Source organism: Polypterus senegalus, chromosome 14, assembly GCF_016835505.1.
Source record: "Polypterus senegalus isolate Bchr_013 chromosome 14, ASM1683550v1, whole genome shotgun sequence".
Lineage (NCBI taxonomy): Eukaryota > Metazoa > Chordata > Cladistia > Polypteriformes > Polypteridae > Polypterus > Polypterus senegalus.
In genome coordinates, this window is record NC_053167.1 from 118,675,965 (window position 1) to 118,695,888 (window position 19,924).

Here is a 19,924-nt window from a genome sequence, read left to right on the forward strand (position 1 = left end):
CTTTAATCATTTTCAAGAGTTTCACCTTCTCCTGGATAGTAAGCATCTTCCTCCGGCGCTTAGTTTTATTGTCAGAAGGCTTAGAAAAAGCAGCACGTTTAGGAGCCATCGTAGGGCTTAGATAAAAGTTCTCAGAAAGCGCATGTGTAGTGACGTAAGCGTGTATGAGAAAAAAATCGCGATAGAGTGAAGCCGTGAAAGTCGAAGCGTGATATAGCGAGGGATCACTGTATCTATTTATATTTGCATTTGAAGTGATTTTCAATTTGACCAGTAGGGGGCGCTAAATTTTGAACCCCTTGGCATCAGAATTTTAGAACAAAAATGTAGTATATTGTAGATATGTGGAAACTTGAACGGTTGGATATGGTTAGGACAGATTTAAAGGGTTTAGGCTTAATAAATAATTAATAGAATGGGTGTTTTCCTTAAAATATTGGATTTATAGATAGAGCAAGTGTACCCATGCATCAGCCTTCAGGCTATAATCCCCTACCCTAATCCTGTCATATTAGAAGGGCCATGTTTGTAATGCTCTACAAATTGACTGCAAACCCACCATAATGAAAAGCCTCAATGTTTACTCTCTGTATAATTTGTGCCGTACAAGGCATATGCTGGTATGGTAGTAGCCTCACTGCAGCAATCCTATTTTGAGGCGGTCAGGCCAACTGTAGTGATTTTGTTTTCAATCTCCCATTCCCTCACTACTGCCCCAAATTGTTCAGCACAAGCTTTAGCAAAATGCCTCTCTATTTTCAAAACAGTTAAAACAAATGAATGTTAACGGCAGTCGTCTTCAATGAAATGCACTGTTGTGCCTAAGTAATTATCATTGCTTACCGATGTCCATTGATGCCCCCAGTCAATGTAATATATTTTGCTTGTGCTAGTTGTTCCAGTCTGCATTTCTCTTCATCCTTGTTTAACTCATGTACCCAGCTGATGATTATAGTTCTTGACGATAGCTGGTAAGTTTAGTCATGAGTGGCAATCCTTATAACAATATTAAAACCCTGGTCTTCCTTGATATTGATAGGATGGCAGTTCATTGCACTGCACTTTGTGATGGCAACAATTAGTGTAGCTGATATTGGTCCGCTTGTGGTTTGGCTAAATTGATCCATGGTGTTTGTCACATATATTTGGCTGTGGCAAACTCAAAAGTAGTGGTAGACAAACTCTTTGTTGCAAATTGTGCGCATTTCTTTGTTTTCACACAGTGAGTTCACACTTTCTGCCAGGAAAAGTTACAGGTGTCTTTGCCATTTTACATTAAAAATGTAATCCTGAACAAATTGATAATGCTACTGCTTTCTATTGGGGTGGGGCAGGCTGAAAAAGTGGTTCAGTGGCAGCCAACCAAATCACAGCTTTTTGTTTTGTATGCCTGTTAATTATTAGTATTTTGTACTACATTTCATATTGATAGATGCAGGAAAAGGAAGAGTGGGTAAAAGGTATCCATGACCATTTGGAGAATGTTAGTTGCTACTTTTTCACTTTTGTATGCCTGTCCATCATTCGCTGCATTACATACGTGCACACATTTGGAGGGTTCTGGCATGTCACGATTAATTTGTGTAATTTTAACATGTCAAGACTTTTAAATTGTTAATACTGATGGCTCTAATTTTAATATTCAGATATATAATGAAAAGGGCAAAACCATTCTTCCATTGTGACATATATATTTTGTAAAGGTATTGCATACTGGTGGCAGTGTATAGTGCTGCACTCTTACAGATCTATCATCTTGGGTTCAAATACAATGTCCATGTCATTGTTTGTGTGATGCTCATTCTATTCATGCCTGCATGGTAATCTGCAAAAATGTGCTAGTTAGTTGCTTGGTGATGCCAATTAGTCCTGTGAGAATTTGGGTGGGTGGGTATACTGGTGCCCTGTTTAGGGCTGTTTCGAGCCTTGTATCCGCTACTTTCCTTAATCTGTCCAAAGATGTGTGTAATGTGATCATGCAGCGCCTGCAGTGAGGAACTCCATTAATTTAATTTGATTGGTGGTTCCAGATTTGTATAACTGCGGTTGCTTCTAGTCTTGTGGCCATTGCTGTTAGAATAGGCTTTAGGCCTTGCAACTGAATTGGATTAAGTTGGGTTGATAATGTTTTATTTTTTTGCAGACCTGTTCATGGATTGATTTTCCTTTTTAAGTGGCAGCCAGGTGAAGAACCTGCTGGATCTATAGTTCAAGACTCAAGACTTGATCATATCTTCTTTGCTAAACAGGTGTAATATTTTACCTTTAAATGTACAAAATTTCCTGAATTGTTTTGTAAGAATCTCTACGGTATCCCCTGTCTTGTTAGAATTTTTTCTTATTTCTCTATGACCCTTCAGAATACAAGCATGGCTAAAACTGATTACTGTATAGCTCATACAATATAGTCTTAAAAGATAAATGAATACATTCTCGTGAAAACCTTTTTTTATGTGGCTGATAGTTTAAGTGTTATTTCTAATGTGCTAGTTTTCTGCAGCTGTAAAAATCCTAATTAATTTTAAGGAATCAACTCTTTTCCATTTGGCTGGAATCATTTTAAACAGGTCCATTAAAATAACTACATAAAAGGTTTGACAAGAAAAGACAATTCAGTCCAATACAGTTAGCAAGTGCTTACTTAACTTCTTTTGGAAATTATTTAGTTATAGTCTTAAAAATACTACTATATACTATACTAGTTGGTAACTTTTTCTTTTTATTGTTTTCAGTGTGAAAAATATTTAGTTTAAGCCAGTTTCTATTTAAGCTAAGATGATGTAAAGTTTTCACTGACTGTACAAAAATACTGTGAAGGAGAAGGGAGGGTAAAGCTCTATTTTTGTTGGTTCAAGAGATGTGAATACTTGTGATCAAAGTAGCAGATTGTTAACATCTGTTTCAGTGGGTAACAGGCACACGTTACATTAATCTGTTATTAAAACAAGTTTCAGTCTGAAATGTATAAATACCTTATACCAATATCCACCAAAACCATCAGAATTTTTAGTAAGACTATGATATGTTTTTTTGGTTATACTGCTCACTCCTAGCCTCTTCCTAATTCTTATGTGTGTAAGCAGCAATCCTGTAAATTAGCTTTATGACTCTGGATTTTCTGCTTCTCACTTTAGTTCATGTCTCTAGCTCCCACATAACCCAACTGCATATAATATTTAAGTAACAACAACTTCTAATACGCTTTTACTGCCACCTAATTTTGCACCTACAAACTTGGATTTTCTTTGTAATGTGAATTTAAGGTGTAGCTCAGTGCTGTTAGACCTGCTAATAAAAGTACCAGTTGATGACAGAAACGATTGTATTTCCTATAAATAGGGTAACCATACATATCAAACAAATGTTTTGGAGGAAATAACAATTTTTAAATTAACTTTGCATTGGGTGATAAAGCATGATAAACCGATTAGATTAAAGTCACAAAAGCCCCAATGTAAATATCTGTATATCTGAATGCAAAAATAAATGTCCTGCCATTGCATATGTTTTGTTAACTTGCTTGTAATTTTTAATGATATGTGTGTTTTTTTTTTTGTTTTTTTTTTCCTTTTAGGTTATTAATAATGCTTGTGCTACACAAGCAATTGTTAGTGTGTTATTAAATAGCAGTCATCCGGACATGGAACTGGGTGAAACACTAACAGAGTTTAAGGAATTCACACAGAGTTTTGATGCTGCAGTATGTATACATTTTTGAACATTATTCATTCAGTGTTACTTTGAAAAGTAATATATTGGAATTTGTTTAGCTACTTAACTCAGAATTCAGCTACTAATATTCAAATAAGCCTATGGCAAACTTCAAAAATCTTAATCTGGTCCAGACGCCTTGTTACTTATGTTTATAAATACATTCAGTATAATTTCATTTTTATAGCTGTGATTGAAATGTAAGTTGTCTTTATATAATAGATATTTTGCCCTTGTGACTGTTATTTAGTGTATTATCACATACAATGAAAATCTTTTTTTATATTAATTTTGTTTTAATGTTGTCTTCATGGTAATCTATTTTGCATCGTGCGTATAATTTCGTAAACCTGGAGAATTACTCAAGGTCACATTATTGTAATCAATCATTTATTTAGTTTTCATATAGTTCTATTCATGAGACCACCAATACAGTATGTTTAATTTTTGGTGTACAGTACACCAGTAGAAATTTGCCATCTGGGAGAATAATTTTTATCGCAGTTTAACTATATCACATACAATAATAAATATAGTACAAATTGTTGTGAAAGTTCAGGTAAAATATAATGATTTAAAAAATACCCACACTTAAAAACATCTGGCTTGAATAAGAGCTGCTGCTGTCGATCACAGGCTTATAGGTGACACTAAGGTGGTCGGATTGACTGGGCAATGAGGGCACACATATACAGCAAGAGGTGGTGTAAAGTACTCCGTGGTTTTATTTCAAACAAATGTTCAATACTGCAATTGCAGTCAATTTATAAATAATCCATGATAAAAGTAGTGTTAAATTCCAACAACAGGTTTTAAATCAAAATCTAAAACACAGTCAGGATCTTCAATTAAAAACAAATTATGAATCTCTGTGCCTCCTTCTAAAACATTATCTCCTTTTCCCTCCTAATAAGGTCTCCTCAGAAAATTGAGGCATTTTCTGGAAAGCATGATCAACCTTAGTTCGCTCACATTCACGTCGCCACCTCTCGACCTCCACGGGGGCCCCTGCAAGCTCTGCTCCCTTCTCCGATTGTTGTCCCTCACTGTCCATGAGATTCTCGAACCAAATGGTTGCACCTGCTATTCTACATCATTTAGCAGGAGCCACCCTGCCCCATGGAGTACCTTCTCTGATCGCTAGGCCTCCTGTCTGCAGATCCTTGCTGACTTTTATTCTGTTCTGTTTTTCCTCTCCATTTAACCTACCATCTTTCTTTCTTTCCTTCCTTTTCTCCTGTATTGTCCTCTTTAGACTCCTTTATATTAATGTGGGAATCCCCTACAGTTAATCAAGCATACTAGTATTCCATTTAAAATAACAAGACGAAGTAGTGATTTAAATACATGGTTAATCACAGGGCTAATCAAATGACTTGCTAATTTCCTGATAATAAGACAAAAAGCCACTTAAGTTACATAAAGCTATACATCATAAAAATATAATTTTGCATATGCCACAAAGTACTCCAAAGTATAATTTTGTAGTTGTAGCATTTTGTTGACATTCTTCATTAAGCTCAGTGTTCAGAGCAGTCAGTAGAAAGAAGGGGGCAGTATTTTAAACACAAACTTTTTTGCACTAATCTTCTTCATATTCAAAGGACTAGCACTTTTCTTCTCATCATTAGATAATCATATTCATTCCAGATTCTGGTAGAGGATAGATGGACTACAGATTTACATTCCAATCAGTTCCTTGAAAGTTGAGAGCCAGTATATAGTTCTGTAACATAATAAGCAATGCATAACTTGTTAACCTGGTATAATTTGTAATTATTTGGTTATCAAAAATATGGTTTTAAGGAAATAATTGAGTCAGTAGTTTTGGACTGATGGTTTTTAGCGAGATGATGCAGTAGACACTTGAATAAAGAAATTGCAGAGGATTGCCCTTTTATACAGGAAAGTTACAATTTTTGTGCTCTGTATATCCATTGGCATCAGCATAAGCTTTGACAGGATTATTGAGCCATCCAGATGACTTTTTTCATATGTGACAATATGTACCCCTTAAAAACCACTTGAGCAAACGTTAAAATTTGGATTTTCACCTTTTTCAAGATAATGTAACTGTTATAGGTGTCACTGTCTTTTTAGTTCATTTGATACAAATTTTATATAAATGGTGATGAGTTGCCATAGAGAGAGGGTTATGAAGAGGTCCTTTGCATTTTTCCCCAAATATGTACTTCTAGTAGTAATGTCAACTTAAGTGTATATTTATGCTAAATTCTTTTCACCAGATGAAGGGTTTGGCACTGAGCAACTCTGAAGTCATTCGCCAAGTTCACAACGGTTTTGCCAGGTACATATTGAAAACAGTCTTTGTTTGAATGCTATCAATGAATTATTATTTTTTTTTAATAAGAGGGCATTAAATTGCATTCATTAAATGTTTAATTATTGAGACATTTGTATAGCCATGCCATAGTTGGGTTGAATGTAAGCATTTTATTTAAAAGAGATTTGTTTATGCTACTCTTGCAAATTTTTGAGTGGAAACAAAAGCTCATGAGGACATTGAATACTTTGATCTAATTAACAGGCAGCAGATGTTTGAGTTTGATGCAAAATCAACTGCAAAAGATGAAGATGCCTTTCACTTTGTGAGTTATGTTCCAGTCAGTGGACGTCTCTATGAATTGGATGGTCTGCGTGAAGGCCCAATTGACCTAGGTATAAATGGCAATTTCTGGTAATCAGAAATTTATTTTGTTTTTTTTTTTTAACTAAACTTAACCCCAATGTTTACACAACAGATTTACTTTTTTCCACATTCCACGGAATTAGTTACGAAACATAGTGTGATATCACCTGCTATCACTTATTTACACATTTATGGCCACATACTGTGTCTTATTACAAATGTCTTCATCCAGTCAATTTTCTTTTTTCACTCTCTGTAATTAAACCAACCACCTGCTTCTTTAAAGTGACTATTCTTAATGTAACTGTTCTAGTATTCAGGCATTATAACATTATAATTGAATGTAAATACATAGTTGCCTCAATTTTAAGTTCTATTTTTGTATTATATATATTTATATATACACATATATTTATCTACTGTATATCTTAAAAATTAAGAGTGTTTATGAATGCATTGTCTTTGTAATTATTTGACTATGTTGAAGTGATAGCCTTCACCCTTTCTATTTTTACAAATGTCTGTTAGAACCAATTTACCTCTTAAATCATAGAAAGATGTTAAATATATTTTGTATAGTTTATATTACTGGGTTTATTTATTTAATATCACTCTTTTAGGTGCCTGCAACCAGGATGACTGGATAAGTGCTGTACGACCAGTAATAGAGAAAAGAATTCAAAAGTAATGCAGTTTCTTACATTTCTAATTTTCTGTAATTTAGAAATATCTATTTTTCAAATATTCTCTGTTAGGGTAAATTAATAATGGGCCAAGAAAATTTTCTTTTGATAAATGCTTATCTCTTTGATTCCTGTGTTCTTGGAGTAGCATAGGTACTTACGTAGAAGACATACTTTGAAAAATATTACAATGTGTTCAGATGAACATGGTAAAAAGCTATTGATGACAGGATACTAGGAAATTAACAGTCCTTCTTGCAGCTGCTGTACTCTTGCATTTTCAAGTAGGGCTGTCAGAGTGAACATAACTATTCGAATAAATTTCAAATCTATATGAAAAAGTTTTTCCTTAAAGGTAAACATTGATTGTAAACGTTTTAATTTTTTTTTACCTTCCACTCATTTCAGGAATCTGTTACTTTAGAAATGCTATGCTGCTATACTTCTGTACTAGCAGACCTTGTGCACTTTGCTGTAGTCTGTGTAGTTGGAATAATTATATATCTACATGCGACTTATAGAGCTTCTTTATATACAACATTTTTGGTTTGTCCTCCTGGAGCCAAAATATATAAATTTTCTCTATGACTAATTCGTGAACATGCTACATAGAAAATAGAAACGGGAAAAACCGCAACACTACCAGGAACAAAAGTAAATGAGATAAAGTAAAAGTCTACCAAACACTAAATGAGATGAGTAAAAAAGGGCAACACCACCGGGAACAACAGTAAAAAACAACAGTAAATGAGATAAAGTAAGTCTACTAAAGTACAAAAACGAAGTGGAAGGTAACAGTAAACTGCAACACCGCCGGGAACACCGGCACACCGCGTCTACTAAACAATAAGAAACACTAAGTAGAAACACTAATTGAAAAAATACTATTCAGTAAGTACTGCGTCTAGTAAAAAGTAAATCAGTAAAGGAGAGAGGACTAAACACTAAGGAAAAAGAACGGCAAGACCGCGTCAGCTGCGGAGCTCAGCTTGGAGCGAAATGAAGTGAATGAAATGAGTTGAATGGGAGGGGAGATGATCACGTGACTCCCCCACCCACCTTAACTCTCCATTCCTCCACAAACACAGTCTCTCGGATCCCAACTCTCCTTTATATAAATCAGTAAAGGAGAGAGGACTAAACACTAAGGAAAAAGAACGGTAAGACCGCGTCAGCTGCGGAAATCAGCTCGGAGTGAAATGAAGTGAATGATATGAGGTGAATGAGAGGGGAGATGATCAAATGACTCTCCATCCCTCCACAAACACAGTCTCTCAGATCCTGACTTTCCTTTATATGTATAGATTTTGTGTGCATTTTGCACATTACCTCCATGATCAATTATAAATCATATTTATAATTGTTGGTTTATATCTATTTTTATAAAGTGGACTGACTTTTCTACCACACTGCTCTGCATTTTTAATTAACAAGTGTACTAACAGATTTTAAAGGCTTGTTCAATGTACTAAAAGTATAATTCTTTCCTCCTGTACCTGTTCGGTTTCACTTCTGAACCTGAGATACCTGATTTGCTCTTTTGTTATTAAAACCCTTGAGCAGTCATCATAGCACAAAGCTTATTTCTTTTCTCATTACACATAATAGTAAATAACTTCCATATTTCTGATTTTCATTTTGTTATTATAACAAAATAATAAGCTATACCCTACACTTGCAATTTGTTTTAAACTTTTGCTATGTATGGTATTTTACTTAGCAATATTTTTAAGATGCTACTAATGAAAGTGTTTTCCAAATAAATATGAGGAGCTAATACCTAAAGATTATTACAATGTAATATTCAGTACTTTTCAGTAAATCCTTTTGTGAAACATGAATAGACTTAGTTAAGATTCTTTCAATTTGTAAAATACAGATGGGCCCCGACATCATGTCTTTAGCACCCAAGGGCCAGAAAGGCATATAGTGGCACAAAGGGGTGGAGGAGAGGACAAGGTGCGAGGGACTAAAATAATGAGTATGTATGAATTGTAAGTAATTAGAAGAGGTTTTGTATATTTCATATATGCATTATAAGCAGAAGGAAATGTCCTGGTTCCACTTTCCTCTTTGATCATGTCCCTTTCTATGTACCAAAAATCTTGTTTTTGGGAAAGGCTTTGTTTTCAAGTAAAGCTGTATCAGTGTATAAGTTGTAAGCACAGCATGATATGAAGCTGTACCATGAGCAAAAAGACGATAGTAATGATGAAGCATACAAAGGCACATTAGTATATTGAAATATTTATTTATTTTTAATAGGAGTATTCAAACCCCACTTTTTGTATAATTTGACAGCCCTAATGACAAATAATGTGTAGCATACTCTGAACAAGTTGTGCATTTCTGCAGTGTTTTGAAAGCATTCCCTTTAAATTGATGGAGGGAAAATATATAGTGAACAAATAACTTTTTCCCAGGTGGCAGAAACCCATAACTTGAGTTTAGTTTTATTTTCAATGGGAAACTAATTTTAATTAATACAAAAAATTTGTCTTAAATTAAGATATACAGTAGGTTAAAAATCATAACAGATTAGACTCTGTTTTAGGCCTACAAATGTGTTTTAATTAAACAATTATCTAAATTCTGTCTAAACTGCACAATTTTATACATAGTTCTGTGTCTGTTACTTTTAAATGCATGAACATTATACGTTTTTTGTTGGATGTTGTCAAACATATGTTGTTTGTTGCTGAATTTTATGAATTGTTTGGTTTGGTATAATCATTATAATGTTAATGTGTGCTGAATTTTTCATTTAGAGAATGTTGATTTCACAGGTGTTTTGTTTTTCTTCCCAAGGTACAGTGAAGGTGAAATAAGATTTAACCTGATGGCAATTGTATCAGACAGAAAAATGATTTATGAACGCAAGATCTCAGAACTTCAAAGTCAGCTTACTGAAGTTAGTGATTTTAAAAAACACCTAAATTGCGCTTATAGGGTTTTAGTAAGCATTTTTCTGTCTTTCTGTCTACTGAAGCCACATGCATTTTAATAATTATAATTAACAGAAGAATGAGCCTTTGATATGAGAATGATTTTATTTAAACTTGAAAGTTTCAGTAGTGTGTTTCATTTTCTCATGATTAAGTACAGTCCAAATATGCAAACCACTTTTTTCCCTTTTTTTTTTTTTCTTTCGTAACAGGATGCACTCAAAGTCAGTTTTGGAGTGTCATAGCAAGAGGTGTCTATAATTATGTTGATATTTATTTTAGTTTTTTATTTTTAATACATTTACGAAATTGTTAAAATGTTTTTGCTTTTTATTATGGTGCATTGTTTGCAGATTGGTTATTAAAGAAATTGATACATTTTAAAGTAGGGCTGTTGAGTAACAATGTGAAAAGTTAATGTGGTTAAATTATACTCACCCAAAAATGTGTTTGGTTAACAGTTTATAAAAACAAATTGAAAGTAATGTCATTTTTAGAATTTCATTTGGTTTTTTTTCCAGGTTGCATATATCTTCAATTTGTTTTATAATTGCAGGAGGAGCCAATGGATACAGACCAGAGTAGCAATCTATTAAGTTCAATACAGTCAGAAATTGCAAAATACCAAATGTTAATTGATGAAGAGAATCAAAAGTTGAAGAGGTATAAGGTTAGTGCTTTTGGTTTTTCCCTTTTTTGCAGTCATGATGGTAAAGTTGTATGAAGATGTGCTGTTACTGACTTTATAGTTTAAAATGGTGATAGTAAATTACCATTAACATATCAGACAAGTTCCTGTTTGTGTGTTTCTTTGTTGGTACATGTTGCAGTTGTTCTAAAGAAACGACTTGGTAAGAATTTCATTGTCCACCTGACTAAAAACTTGAACCTGAATCCTGGATAGATTATAATCCTGTTACTAAACAATGGAAGAACACATTCAAAAATACACTGTAGGCTACTTTATGTACATGTTGTTATTACTACATTACATATTAAACAGTTTGTCCAGAGCGAATGGTCTAGCTGGAATATCCTAAAAGACACTGGTATTTTGCGGCGCCCGAAATATGTACATCGTGGGTCAGGTCACCGCCACCACCACCACCTGGCTGCGAATAAAAAGATTACAGGCAGTATCTGCTAAGGAATACACCGTCCTACTCATGGCCCTGGAAATAAAAGTGTCAGTGTGCCAAATTTACAGTATATGAAAATAAACTCCAGTCATGGCTCTGTGCAAAAAGAAGCCTAATTCTAATATTGCATTGTTTAATTCAAGATTTCTTAATGGCAAAGTATTGGTGCTGTCAGAATTCATCATTGACACCAAACTTTATATGCTGTATTTAGCGGAGACTTGGCAAAAACCGAATAAATTTACGTCTCTCACGGAGGTGACACCACCTGCTTAAACTTTCCTCACAGAGCCTCGTAGCTCAAGACAAGGCAGAGGACTTGCAGTAATTGTCGGAGTGGATTTAGACAACAAAAGAATCCCAATTGATTGTCCATTGTCTTTTGAGTTTCTGGCTCTTAAACTGATAACGGAATCAGGTCCTGTCTTTCGCATTGTTCATTATCGTCCTCCAAAATACAGTACAACCTTCTTATCTGATCTGACTGAACTATTACCCCACTTAAGTTCCTTTTCCCAGAGAGTCATTCTTCTTGGTGATTTGAACATCCATATTGACATCCCCACATCTAAACTGAGAAATGAATTCCTATCCTTACTGGACTGTTTTGACTTGAAAAAAACATGTTCATTTTCCCAATCTGTTACCAACATTTACAGCACTGATTTGGGACTCTCTGACCATAAAGCAGTGCTTTACACTATCTCATTACCTCTCTCTCCTCTTACCTGTAACCGACAAATTTCTTACAGAAAACTTAAAAATATCTGTCCCTCTATCCTTTCTGGATCCATTTCTGATCTTTACTGTCTTCGCCTATTCCATCAACACTAGATAGTCTTGTTGCCCACTATAACACAGCCCTTCATTCAGCATTAGATAAAACAGCTCCTTTAAAACATGAGGTTTCCTTTAAGCGTTCAGCTCCTTGGTATAATTCAGAATTGTGATCTAAGAAAGCAACTGGGCAACGCCTTGAGAGAATGTCATGTAAGTCTGGCCTCACCGTGCACATCCAGGCTTTCTCTGACCACCAAAGTGCTTACAGAGAAGTACTAACTGCTGCCAAGAACACCCATTATGGCAGAATAATAGAAAGTGGCCATGATAACTCAAGGTTTTTGTTCTTTGTAGTTAATAAACTATTCAAACCCGCATCTGGCCCAACTATCTCTTCTACTGAACTCTGTGAGACATTCCTCCACTTTTTCTGTAACAAAATTAAAGATCTAAATAATTTAACCAACACCATCTGTTTATATCTTTCCCTGTTTTCCCACTCCATTCAGCTCCTTCTCTAAGTTCTCACCAGTCACATCTGCTTCTGTTAATGACCTGCTTTGTAAGATGAGGCCAACTACTTGTGTACTAGACCACATCCCCAGCACACTACTTAAATCCTGCTTTCATGCCATAATCCCGACTATTACAATAATAATAAACTCATCCATTGACACTGGCTTTGTGCTGCTCACTTTTAAAACCACTTCTGTAACCCCAATATTAAAAAAAGTCTGGTCTTGATACTGACAATCTTACCAATTTTAGGCCTATTTCCTACTCGCCTTTTCTGTCAAAAGTTCTTGAGCGTGTTGTAGCTTCCCACCTCACCAACTACTTAACTTCTAATAATTTGATGGAACCCTTTGTCTGGTTTCAGGTTGCGGCACAGCTGTGAAACTGCTCTGCTACGGGTAACCAATGATTTGCTTATGGCAGCAGACTGTGGACAAACCAGCATATTAATTCTGTTAGACCTCAGTGCAGCATTTGACACTGTCACACACGACATTCTACTGTCCAGAATGGAGAACATGCTGGGTATCTCTGGCACTGCCCTCCAGTGGTTCAAGTCCTATCTGACTAATAAACAAGAGTTTGTTAGTCTTGGCAACAGCAGGTCCAGCACAGTGCCAGTCATACAAGGAGATCCTCAGGGCTGTGTCCTCGGTCCTCTGCTTTTCTGTATTTATATGCTTCCCCTTGGCCATATTATTCGTAGCTTTGGACTGGGTTATCATTTTTATGCAGACTATGCTCAACTCTATTTCAATGTTAAAAGTAGAACTTCATCAGAGCTTTCTCAGCTCACATCTTGCCTCAGTGAAATTAAAACCTGGATGGAGCAGAACTCTTTAAAATTAAATTGCAACAGAACTGAACTCCTGCAAATTGGGACTAAAGTGCAACTTAATAAAATGAGCTCCTTCCCAGTAAATCTTGGCGGTGATCTCAACAGACCTGCCTCTACTGCAAAGAATCTTGGTGTCATTTTTGATTCCTCCCTGTCTTATTCTGCCCACATACATCACATTAAGAAACATTCTTACTTTCACCTCCGTAACATATCACGTGTTCACTCCTTCCTCTCCTTTTCTAACGCTGAGAAACTTGTCCATGCTTTTATCACATCCCACATCCATTTTTGTAATTCCCTACTGGCAGGTGCCCCTTCTAATCTTACATCACAGCTCCAGCTTATTCAAAACTCGGCTGGAAGAGTCCTTGCGCTGACCGGCAGCAGTGAGCACATAACACCCATCCTGCTCCGCCTTCACTGGCTCCCTGTGTCTTACAGAATTGAATATAAAATCCTACTAATAACCTACAAAGCCTTAAACGACCTTGCGCCAAACTACATAAGTGACCTTCTCCATCACTATGTGCCTGTCTGCCCACTAAGGTCTTCTGATTCTGGCAATCTTGTTGTGCCCCACACTTATTTCCACTCCATGGGTGACAGGGCCTTCAGCTGTATAGCGCCAAGACTCTGGGATGACCTAATGAAATTAATCAGATCAGCTGACTCCATGTATTCTTTTAAAAAAAAAAAAAAGCTCTAATCTGTTCAGGAAGGCTTTTAGCTCTACCTGACACTTACTACCCTTCTCTGTTTAGCTCTCTGTCAAGATGCTCATGTAACCTGTGTGTGTGTGCGCGTGTGTGTACGTGCTAGACAATCAGTTATGTTGCCTGTTAGGCTTTTTTTCCTCTGAATTTACTATCTTACTCTTTATCTGGTTTAGTACAATGCTATATACTGTATACCCTGTCGTTCGTTCTTAAACTGAAGTGCCTTGAGCATGGAAAAAGCGCTATATAGATAAAATGTATTATTAATATTATCCTCATGTTTGAACATTTCATTGTGTAGAAAAATATTCTGCTAAAAGAAATTTTTTTTTTTCTTTTTGCAAATTAGGTTGAAAATATTAGGAGAAAGCATAATTACCTTCCCTTTATAATGGAACTTTTGAAGACATTGGCTGAATTTCAACAGTTAATACCTTTAGTTGAAAAGGTACAGGTTTGTTTTGCTTTATACTGATCCAAGGTTCTAAGCAGTACAGTGAAGAGTTTCAGTAAGAGTCTACATAATAAGGAAATATGAAATCCATGATGCATTACAAGCTGCTGTGCTTGCACTCAATGCCCTGGGGGCACTAAAGTTTTCCCAAAAAACTCCACAGTAGTAATATCGATATTGATGTTTTTTGGTGGGGTGGCATAAGAAACCGAATATAATGCCTGAATAGGTCACCTTTATGTGATTATTGGTACAGCTTTTTCAAGTTAGTTGTATATTTACAAAGAGTACTTTTAGTGATGCAGTCGTCCCCAAAACAGTTCTTCATTACATTTAATCAATATTGGTTGTTCATTGCTTTCTTGTGAAGAAAGTTTTTGTTTACACCTTGAATTTAAAACTGATACTTCAAGGTTATTATTAAACACATATACTGGCATTAACACATTCACTCTTTTATAAACTAGTAAAACTTTAAAAAAATATATATATTTTCAAGTAGAGCATACAGGCAGTGGTAATTTTTATATGTTAATTTTGTCTCAGCATTACAAGTAATACACAAGTAGTGTGAGGAAGATGTAAACCAACCCAAACACAGATCTTGATGCTGCTCCTTTTATGATTTGTTTTTGCTAAACAAATGCATCGTATTTTGTTTCCCTGAATTTTGCATTATGTTAAGTCTCTCTTTAGTGAAGTGAATGTTAATACAGTAAGCTCAGTTGTGTTAGACAAGTCTGCATTTGCAATCTGCAGTCAGCTATATGTCAGTTTACAAATACACTTTCAGTATGTATTTATTAAACTATATATATACACACACACACACACACACACACAGTCGTACCTCGGTACACGTCCGATTTGGAATAAGTTCAACTTGGTATAGGTCCTGTTTGCACGTAAAAAATTTTGCTTGGAATACGACTCGCATCCTAGAACACCGCGCGCTACCCTTGCATACCTCTCTCTCGAGACAAAGCCACGACTGCCCATGAGCATCAGTACGCCAGTTGCTAGCATTCAGTGAACAACCCGCGCTATAACTCTATGTGAATTTTGACGTGATTTTTGTGGTTCTTTGCATAAATTTGAATTGATTGTTGAAAAGTATGAAGGTGGCATGCATATCTGGGACTTGGCTGCTGCATACTGTATGCTGAGAACGATGGTATCTACGATTGTGAAAAACAGACGTTATTAAAATGTAAAGTGAGGTTAAGTTTTCATTTATTTCATCTAATTGCTTTTGTATTTATGTATTTTAATATTAAGCAGTGTTTAAATTATTTTAAACAATCCCATCAATGTATAATATGCCAATAACGGATTTTTTTTCATGGGAACGGATTAATCATTTCCCCATTTTCTTATGGGAAAAAATTGTTTGGTCTACGTCCTGTTTGGTATATAAGTCAAAGGAGATATATATATCTATATCTATATATCTATATCTATATATATATCTATATCTATATATATATATCTATATATATATCTATATATATATATATATATATATATATATATATATATATATATATCTATATATCTATCTATCTATATCTATCTATCTATATCTATCTATCTATATCTATCTATCTATATCTATCTATATATATATATATATATCTCTCTATCTCTCTATCTCTCTCTCTCTCTCTCTCTCTCTCTCTCTCTCTCTCTCTCTTAAATAAATAAATATACATACATATACACAGTGGTGTGAAAAACTATTTGCCCCCTTCCTGATTTCTTATTCTTTTGCATGTTTGTCACACAAAATGTTTCTGATCATCAAACACATTTAAACATTAGTCAAATATAACACAAGTAAACACAAAATGCAGTTTTTAAATGATGGCTTTTATTATTTAGGGAGAAAAAAAAATCCAAACCTACATGGCCCTGTGTGAAAAAGTAATTGCCCCCTGAACCTAATAACTGGTTGGGCCACCCTTAGCAGCAATAACTGCAATCAAGCATTTGCAATAACTTACAATGAGTCTTTTACAGCGCTCTGGAGGAGTGTTGGCCCACTCATCTTTGCAGAATTGTTGTAATTCAGCTTTATTTGAGGGTTTTCTAGCATGAACCGCCATTTTTCAGGTCATGCCATAGCATCTCAATTAGATTCAGGTCAGGACTTTGACTAGGCCACTCCAAAGTCTTCATTTTGTTTTTCTTCAGCCATTCAGAGGTGGATTTCCTGGTGTGTTTTGGGTCATTGTTCTGTTGCAGCACCCAAGATCGCTTCAGCTTGAGTTGACGAACAGATGGCCGGACATTCTCCTTCAGGATTTTTTGGTAGACAGTAGAATTCATGGTTCCATCTATCACAGCAAGCCTTCCAGGTCCTGAAGCAGCAAAACAACCCCAGACCATCACACTACCACCACCATATTTTACTGTTGGTATGATGTTCCTTTTTCTAAAATGCTGTGTTCCTTTTATGCCAGATGTAACGGGACATTTGCCTTCCAAAAAGTTCAACTTTTGTCTCATCAGTCCACAAGGTATTTTCCCAAAAGTCTTGGCAATCATTGAGATGTTTCTTGGCAAAATTGAGACGAGCCCTAATGTTCTTTTGCTTAACAGTGGTTTGCGTCTTGAAATCTGCCATGCAGGCCGTTTTGCCCAGTCTCTCTTATGGTGGAGTCGTGAACACTGACCTTAATTGAGGCAAGTGAGGCCTGCAGTTCTTTAGACGTTGTCCTGGGGTGTTTTGTGACCTCTCGGATGAGTCATCTCTGCGCTCTTGGGGTAATTTTGGTCGGCCGGCCACTCCTGGGAAGGTTCACCACTGTTCCATGTTTTTGCCATTTGTGGATAATGGCTCTCACTGTGGTTCGCTGGAGTCCCAAAGCTTTAGAAATGGCTTTATAACCTTTACCAGACTGATAGATCTCAATTACTTCTGTTCTCATTTGTTCCTGAATTTCTTTGGATCTAGGCATGATGTCTAACTTTTGGGGTGCTTTTGGTCTACTTCTCTGTGTCAGGCAGCTCCTATTTAAGTGATTTCTTGATTGAAACAGGTGTGGCAGTAATCAGGCCTGGGGTGGCTACGGAAATTGAACTCGGGTGTGATACACCACAGTTAGGTTATTTTTAACAAGGGGCAATTACTTTTTCACACAGGGCCATGTAGGTTTGGATTTTTTTCTCCCTAAATAATAAAACCATCATTTAAAAACTGCATTTTGTGTTTACTTGTGTTATATTTGACTAATGGTTAAATGTGTTTGATGATCAGAAACATTTTGTGTGACAAACATGCAAAAGAATAAGAATCAGGAAGGGGCAAATAGTTTTCACACCACTGTGTGTGTGTGTATATATATATATATATATATATATATATATATATATATATATATATATATATATATATATATATATATATATATATATATATATATATATATATATATATATATATATATATATATACACACACACACAGGTGTATATATAAAAATTGTATTCTTAGTTGTAGTGGAAGTTGGATTTTTACCAGTGTTCACTACTGCTCAATTTCCTCTTTAGAAAGTATTTACTAAAAATTGTATTTCTTTGGTTGAATGAATACTTGAAGCATTTTAAGACCCCGTTCTGTTACATTCTGCAGCTAGATTGCTGCTTTTCATTATCATTAAGCAGTGTTCAGAGAAAAGTGAGGTATTTTTATACCATCTCCCAACTACTTTCATACAACCATTTAGTATAATTTCTCCTTAAGTAAACTGAGCACCTTACCCTTGTGTAAAACATTTCAGTAGCTCACTAAACATACTTGCTCCATTAAACTAGTGATGAATATTTTTTGTTTTTGTGGGATGTTTGTTTTCGAATGCCTAAGAAGTGACCATTCTTACAAAAAGCAAAAAAGTTTATAATGCAGTGTATGTGTGGGTTTTTTTTCCCCCTTTCCCTGTACTAATTGAAAACTGCCACTAGATGTTGCTGTTTTATTTAAAATGAAACCCGTTTTCTCTCTCTTTTAATAGGCAAAAGAAAAACAGAATTCTAAGAAAGCCCAAGAAGCCAAATAATCATGATGCACTGCAGGATTATTCCTCAGAAATATCTGTTGTATTTATATCTGTGAAAAAATTCATAGCCAACTGTAATCTGTACAGAGAGTAATGTGATTTGTATTGCTATTAGTTTCACATGCACTGTTGACCGAATGTTGATCACTTGCAATTAATGCATGCAAAGTTGTCTAATAAATCTAAACTTTTTTATATATATTTATAGAATTTTTTTTCTCAAAAATTCAAAAAGCATTGGTTGTCTTCATTTTCTTAGTTATAACTGAGGTGGAAAGCTTAATTTGACAATATACACAGAAAGCAAGTGGTCAGGTTAGTTTCATATGATATGGTGCTTCAAATTTAAAAGCATAAAGCCCCATCATGAACATTCCAGTACAAATAATTAAGAACCAAATTTGATATTAAAGGTGAAAGGATTTTTATTTCACAAAAATTGTCAGTGTTTCACAAGATTGTTTGTTTGTTCTGCAGAAAGTCTGCACAGTTGGTTATAAATGAAAATGTATGACTAGATTCTGTTTTAAGTTTGTCATTTGGTTTCAGTCAATTATTCTGGTTGAAACCTTCGTTTCGTCTTGGGGATAATCCATTTATTAACTTCATCATCTTTCTCCTTTTTTAGAATTTAAAGAGCCCCTGTTAAGTTGTCTCTTGTAATTCATTCCTGACTCAACAGATTCTTTTTCTGTAAACTTCCTTGTGTTTTTTATTTTCTTCATTTACTGTTGTGAGCAGCTTCATGTCACCTCTGTTTTTCATTTTGTGTAGTAACAGTAAGATGTCATCAGTTTCCTGTAAGAGCTTAGCAGCATTTTAATTTTTATTTCACTGCTGGATAAATATTGCAGTATTTTGTTTTATTTTTATTTGGACTCCATGCGTTGCCTTTTAAGCAGTCCTTTACTTTTCATTTGCCGTTTTTAAGCCTTGCTTCCTCAACCCATTTGTCTGCAAAGACAATTTCAGCCTTATATCACCCTGAACCGCTTTAACTGCTTTTTAAAAATGCTACTCCTCTCATAAGTAGGTCTTCAACAGTTTGTCATCTTTTTATTCATTCTATTTCTCCAACCCGACACTGGTTCTGTGTGAGCAGCAGGCAAAAGGAAAGTTGTACTTAAAAATTCTCCCATCTCTCATGAATGTTGGTATTTGTTTCAATGAAGAAGTTCTCTGCGAGGAACTAGTTTGTCCAGTGGGGGTCTCTGTTTGTTCAGTAGTAGACTCATAAAGGAATGTCGCACACATCATGCTACTTAAGAAACAATATTTCTGCAGTACTCTTTGAATTGAAAAGTTCTACAGTCAATGGAGCACAGTTTGGCTTTTTTAAGAGTTGTAGCATTATTTACTTATTATTGTGAACTACACTCTGCTAAAAATAAATTCTAGACTCTGGAGATCTTTTGCTGTTTCCTGAAACAG

General features: G+C 35.1%; 1 protein-coding gene across 1 annotated transcript in view; it reads left to right on the forward strand.

Annotated features, from left to right (window-relative positions):
- Nucleotides 1-18,695, forward strand: part of uchl5 (ubiquitin carboxyl-terminal hydrolase L5) — a 34,201-nt gene extending 15,506 nt beyond the window's left edge. Inside the window, exons 3-11 of the mRNA XM_039735230.1 lie at nt 2,144-2,249; nt 3,575-3,700; nt 5,958-6,019; nt 6,260-6,390; nt 6,982-7,045; nt 9,853-9,955; nt 10,546-10,659; nt 14,331-14,429; nt 18,449-18,695. Of these exons, the coding sequence (XP_039591164.1) occupies nt 2,144-2,249; nt 3,575-3,700; nt 5,958-6,019; nt 6,260-6,390; nt 6,982-7,045; nt 9,853-9,955; nt 10,546-10,659; nt 14,331-14,429; nt 18,449-18,493 (850 nt within the window). The 3' untranslated portion in view covers nt 18,494-18,695. The remainder of the gene's footprint in view (nt 1-2,143; nt 2,250-3,574; nt 3,701-5,957; nt 6,020-6,259; nt 6,391-6,981; nt 7,046-9,852; nt 9,956-10,545; nt 10,660-14,330; nt 14,430-18,448) is intronic.
- Nucleotides 18,696-19,924: the final 1,229 nt, after the last annotated feature.